General features: G+C 34.9%; 2 protein-coding genes across 3 annotated transcripts; one reads left to right on the top strand and one right to left on the bottom strand.

The window, feature by feature from the left end:
* LOC131852031 (ADP-ribosylation factor-like protein 6-interacting protein 4) lies at positions 1 to 2130 on the bottom strand. Of its 2 annotated transcripts, none has more exons than XM_059202608.1 (4): positions 1907 to 2130; positions 1489 to 1781; positions 1037 to 1142; positions 1 to 538 (listed from the first exon to the last, which is right to left on the bottom strand). In XM_059202608.1, exons 2-4 carry the CDS (start codon positions 1757 to 1759, stop codon positions 409 to 411), a joined length of 507 nt encoding a protein of 168 aa, XP_059058591.1. In that variant the 5' UTR covers positions 1760 to 1781; positions 1907 to 2130; the 3' UTR covers positions 1 to 408. The 2 variants fall into 2 exon arrangements, with proteins under 2 accessions (XP_059058591.1, XP_059058590.1); XM_059202607.1 differs by having other exon boundaries at positions 1917 to 2130.
* Positions 2131 to 2623: 493 nt separating this feature from the next.
* LOC131852047 (uncharacterized) lies at positions 2624 to 5819 on the top strand. Its single transcript, XM_059202630.1, has 3 exons — positions 2624 to 3111; positions 3743 to 4025; positions 4697 to 5819. Exons 1-3 carry the CDS (start codon positions 2947 to 2949, stop codon positions 5488 to 5490), a joined length of 1242 nt encoding a protein of 413 aa, XP_059058613.1. The 5' UTR covers positions 2624 to 2946; the 3' UTR covers positions 5491 to 5819.
* Positions 5820 to 6000: the final 181 nt, after the last annotated feature.

Genomic DNA, 6000 nt, shown 5'->3' with positions numbered 1-6000 from the left:
AACTTCAACTTGCTATAAAAATAGTTCAATAGCTGACAAATGTACTTTTGATGCAAATATAATCAAAACAAAGAAATAACTCCAGGTTAATCTTAACCTATACAAAATAACTGCAAAACTTCTTGCTTCCATAAAAAGTCTTTCATCAGCCTCAAGCAATCAATCAGATTGACTAGATAATACCCTACATAAGATAATGTAATAAGCTCCTTATAATTAAGTATTTTACCATAACATTATTCACTTAAAAAAAACACACTTTTTGCGTGTCCCAAAATTTTTGAATTGATACATTGCCATCTATGCCCCACCCCTTTGAAAAGCGCCAATCGAATTACAGTGACGGCAAGGTTATTTTAGAGTGACCTTAATAATAAAATACCATAGTTAATGACTATTATAAAGGTACTAAAACCTTTTTTTAACAGTTTGTGACTGGAAGAATTCCCCATCTGCTTGTGTTGCCTGTTTGTTGATTTGTCGGTGTCTGTCCCTTGACACTATCTCTTCTAAAACCTCTCCATCACCTTTTATTAACCTGAAAGGAAGAGAGAACTGAGGGGCAGCAAATAATCTCCACAATGAGGAGCCATAAACAATTCAGTAATTATATATTATTCATACATTATTACTGTAATTGGTCTGTCTAATACATATAATAATAAGTATTAGATTGGATTATATTATTACAAAAATCCTATTAATTAATAAAATAATATAATGCTCTTTAGATTTACATTGACTGAAAAGTAAAAGTTTAATCCGTCACATTTAAAATTCATTTTTATTCTATTGTACCCTAGCAAATGTAATGTCATACATATAACTCTAATATCATGCAACCATTGAAAGAATAAATTATATTTACTGCTGTATCTACACTGAACATCCTTATCAGTACAGTGGTTTCCTATCCCAACTTAGAACTAAATGGCCTCAAGTTCGAATCTGATTGCCATGAAAAAAGAATATCAATTTTATTTTATTTAATAAAATAAGAATGATGTTAAATTGTGAATAAGAATGATAGGATAACCTGTGTCTGCCTGTTTCTTCATCCAGTACCCTACGGACAACACTCTGGCGCTGTTCCCACTCTTCTTTAGTCATAGGAGCCATAGCTTTTGATTTTTCCATCAATTCTGGAATACATATAAAATATAAGCAACATTAACATTTACTATAATAACAACATTGATTGGAAAATACAAGTAAAATTGATATTGAAGATTGATTGATATTCCAAAGAGATATAAAAGATTGTTTACTACTAAATATAGAAGATTATTCTACTGCTTCATTTAATTTGAATGGCTTCCACTAACTAAGATAGACGATTTTGCCAAAGTCGTGGTTAGGGAGACATAGTGGTGTAGTGGTTCATTGGCCAAGAATTCTCAATGTGGCATAGATTGTTATAAAACATATTATGCACTTTTGCATTTATTATTTTGAGTGAAAATAAATAAGTACAAGTATATTTCTGACCTAATGGAATGTCAGCAGGTGGTTCATCTGTTTTGTTTAAGTCCTCACTGCGACTCCTACTTGGACTCTTGATGCTACGTCTCTTTTTAAGTTTCTTTCTCTCATCTTTTAGCTTCCTTTTTAAAGCTTTCTCAGTTTTCTTTCGTTCTTTCTTTAGTTTCTTTTTTAGTTTGCGTAGTTTCTTCTTTTCTTGGGACGAATCCGAACTGCTTGAACTAGAATCATTATCCGATGTGGACCTTTTTCTTTTCTTTCGTTTTTCTTTACCCATACTTTAATAGGTTATAAGACTCCTAGTAACAATATATTTATACATTTATTTGTTGCCAATATTAATAACAATCGATATTTGTAATTATATTTCACTATTAAGCCACTCGGTAATAATTATTCTATATTTATATTCTATATATATTACTTGAAATTACCCCCCGATTTAATTTTTAGTCACATATTTAGCTGTCGATAACCAAACTGCTGAGTTTTACGATATTAATTAAGCAAATAATCCTGCAAGCAAACTCGTCTACAGATTGCTGATTTTATATTTGTAAAAGACACAAAGAAATGTAACTAAGGAATAAAATCAAGCAATACCATGGAAATTTCAAAGCAAAAATCATAAAGTTCAGTCACCTTTAAAATTTGTTTGATCTATGATATTTGGTCTGAAGTAGTCTGAATCAATGAGAATGACGACTTGACTGACATTTTTTTGACACTTTGATATCTAATTCCACAGATTTATTATTACCTATTAGACGATAGTTCTTTTTCATTAGCATAACTTAATGGTTATTTGCTCTAATATGCAAAAAATGTTATCGATAGGCAAGCAAAGGTTACAATTGCTTGGCATTTGTAATATCAAATGTAATGCTAATAAAATATTGAGATGTATAAGATGTTCAATTGAATATATTAATGGGTTTACTGTCTATGCTGAAACTGTAATAAGTGGCACATGGCATTTCTAAGCCAATATTCTTTAATATTAATATTATCATCATTAAACAGACTGAAGAGTAAACTTTGATTATTAATACATGTCTATTCACGCTACACCATAATAAACCTGATCACCTTTTCTTTAATATATGCAACTGAATAGTTTTACACCCTTACTGCGGCTAAAAGCTACCCTCTTTGAACCTTTGTCCTATATAAACATTTTATATATCATTGTGCCACTTATACTTGATTGACGATTGAGCTGCGACACGTCACGGGAGTTCCGATGAATAATTGAGGGTGGTGCACGCATGCGCCGGACGTACGCGAAGACAATTAGGATCACTTAACACGAATTACATTCCACTACTTAATCGGAGAACTAAAAATGATAGCTGTATGTAATGACGATAATTAATAACATGCGCTGATATGCGCTAGTTTTGTGTTTATATTTGTAAATTAATATGCGCGGTCTATATTGAGAAGTAAGCACAAGTCAATAGGATGCAAGCGGGGGGCCCGGATAGCGCAGCGGTCTCAGAGGCCCCCAGCAGCGGCAGCGATGATTCGGACTGCGAGCAAGGACTTGAAGGGGACGCGGATGCGGCCCTTACAGAGGAATGGGCAAGAGAGTTGCTGGCAAGTGCGGGCGTGGTCGCCGCTAGCGAGGTATAGTTATGAAATTTTTAATATCTTCAATTAATATTTGTATAGATTATTTTCTTATCAATAGTATCAATATTATTTAGGTGACTACCTGCTTCTGTTATACCTACTCGCAGTAATTTTTTTACCATTGAATTTTTTTCTTAAACAATATCTTACATTTAATATTATTAATAAGTAGTAATTACTTTCTGTCGTATACCTATTGTATGAACTTATGGTATTGTATGAACGATATTCTAAAATAATATTATTTATTGCCAATTCTTCATAGCTAAATCTGAATTATGAATATGGCTGAAAAAAAAATTACTTGGAATATTTTTATTTCCTTTACGATGCTTAAGTTTAATTTATTTAAATAAGAATTATTTTTTATTCAGTATTGCTAAATAATAATACATTCAAGATTTAGAAGAGCTGCTGTTAGGAAAGCAAAAAATGTATCTGCATTATGTATGTAGAAACAACACAGTACTAAACCGTTTTAATTGAAAAGTAACTATCATAATCGATTTTCAACTAACCACTAAGCCTGATCACAATAGACCTACTTAAAAAACGTAAACAATAATTATCTATTTTTGAGAAGATAATGATTAAAATAAATACAATTTTTTTTAATAATTTATAGGTTCGAGTGGAATCCCGTGCAGGAGTGGCTGGTGCTCTCAGCCGAGTGTTAGCTGTCACTGTATGCTATGAGAGCAATGGGGAATGTAGATCTTTGCCCCTTGTAGTCAAGCTACCTCCCAGGGACCCATTTGGGCGACTGTTCGTGGCCGAGGCTCAGTTCGATACTAGAGAGATACTCTTCTATACTGAACTGGCGCCGGCACTGAATAAATTGGCTGAAGAGGATTTGGGCCCAGGAATGGGGCTACCTGTACCTCGATGTGTGAAAGCAAGATTGCCAGGTTTGTATATTTCTTGTGAACTACGGTTCACCTGCAGTCTAATTTAAAAGAAATGGTCCCCAAGTCCACAGGATCATTTGCCCGCCCGCGTTATTATTTCGTCTTCAATTAGCATTTATTTACTTTTTACTGTTTACTCGGTCCTATACTAAATTTATTCAAGTAGAGTTTATAGCATTTATGGTATAGTCCTAGTGGTAGTTCAGAGAATAGCGCATTCAAACAAACACATTCTCTTACGTACATATATTATTATATTTATATTATTTACATGAGAGCTGCGTGAGATCTACATTGACATTGCTGTTATTCCAGTCAGGTCGAGACCACGGCTTGTGCCATCTAATCGAAACGTCGAGAGAGGAAAATACCTTTATTTGCCATAAAATTATTCGTCACACAGCGTCTTAACACGAATATTTTTTTAATTTATAATAATGTACATTATTTTACGTTACATATTATACGGTGTTATTAACGGAATATAGTTAATAACACGGTATATTGCAACTCAGTTTCATAATATACGACATTCATGTAATAAGGCGAACAACACACAATATGCACCGCTTACAAGAAAAATAAATCATAAATGCAATACCAGTTAACTACTCCATTTTTCGCCATGAACAGATCTAAATGTTAACTAACACAAAAATTTAAAATTACAGATGAAATTGGCGGTGACAGTGAACTAGTTTTAGAAGATGTGACGTCAATGGGTTTTGAAGCTGCAGATTTCGCTGAAGGCTTGAGTGAGGAGAGAGCGCGATCTGCTCTTCATTCTGCAGCACGACTCCACGCTCTATCCTTGGCACTCAGAGAGAGGGAGGGCCCACTAGATCAACGGTTCGACTTCTTGTTTCCCTGCGAGAGGGCTGCCGCAGGATATCTTCGCCTCGTCCGACGTGGCCTACCACAGCTAGAATCATTTCTGAAAGGTCGAGTTGACTGTGTAGAAGAAGCCGCAGCTGTCTCAGCCTTAGTAGCCAGGGCTCCTTCTTTACTTGGTACTCTATTGCGACCAGCCGAACCAGCACCTCTAGCCCATGCAGACTTTTGGAGCGGCAATCTTCTATTTAGAGAAAAAGATGGAGTCACTGAATGTATAGCTTTAGATTGGCAGATGGTGTCACTCGGGAGGCCAATGGATGATGTTGCACTTTTGCTTTTATCGTCTCTCACTCCTGAGATGAGAAGAGCCGTAGGTGATTCATTAATAGAAGAGTATGGAGATCGTTTAGAAGCCGAATGTGCTAGATTAGGAGCAGCTGCGGCTGGTGCTACAGTCAGACGGGGACTTAGACCTGACTGGCCTAGAGCAGCTCTAAGAGCGCTTCTACTCTGCGCTGGAAGTGTCGATGTCGCGTTGGGTGAACCAAGAGCTGAGAAAAGACTACTTGAGGCTGTGAAAGATCTGCATGTGCAGGGCGTACTCTCATTGCGTCCTGATACAGAATCGTAAAATTGTGCGCAAATTATTCATGTGCCAAGAGTGTGCTGAATATACTTATTAACCGTTCATCGTAATGCAGAAAGCAAACAGTCCAGGATATATCCTTAGATAGCATTTATTTCATGCACAAATTACATTTTAGTGGTGTGTTGTTTCTCATTAGTTTTATTTTATTTACAACTGAATTCGATGGATTCCTTGGCCAATGGTGGCTAAAGGTAAAGCCTAATCAAAGACTGAATTTACGTATATCTACATCGTGCATCTATATACGTTTGTATGTGGATACCTATTGTAGATAATTTAATTGCTCATGATATCAAGGCTAGAAATCATTGCGGTCTATTGACTATTATTTAATTAAATTGAAAATTAAATTACTTACATTAAACTCTGTGTTTTACTTCATCTTAGAATATTTAAAAATAAGTTATCCACAAATGTTCTACTTCGTGGTTTTCATTGCCTTATAATTAATATCACAGTAATTGACTTAAAAAGCGATAGGTGTAATACGCT

The sequence above is a fragment of the Achroia grisella genome, unplaced genomic scaffold (genome assembly GCF_030625045.1).
Source record: "Achroia grisella isolate CSIRO2021 unplaced genomic scaffold, CSIRO_AGI_Agris_v1 utg821, whole genome shotgun sequence".
In the NCBI taxonomy this organism is placed as follows: domain Eukaryota; kingdom Metazoa; phylum Arthropoda; class Insecta; order Lepidoptera; family Pyralidae; genus Achroia; species Achroia grisella.
The sequence above is the reverse complement of the archived record's forward strand: the minus strand, read 5'-3'. Positions and strand labels throughout refer to the sequence as shown.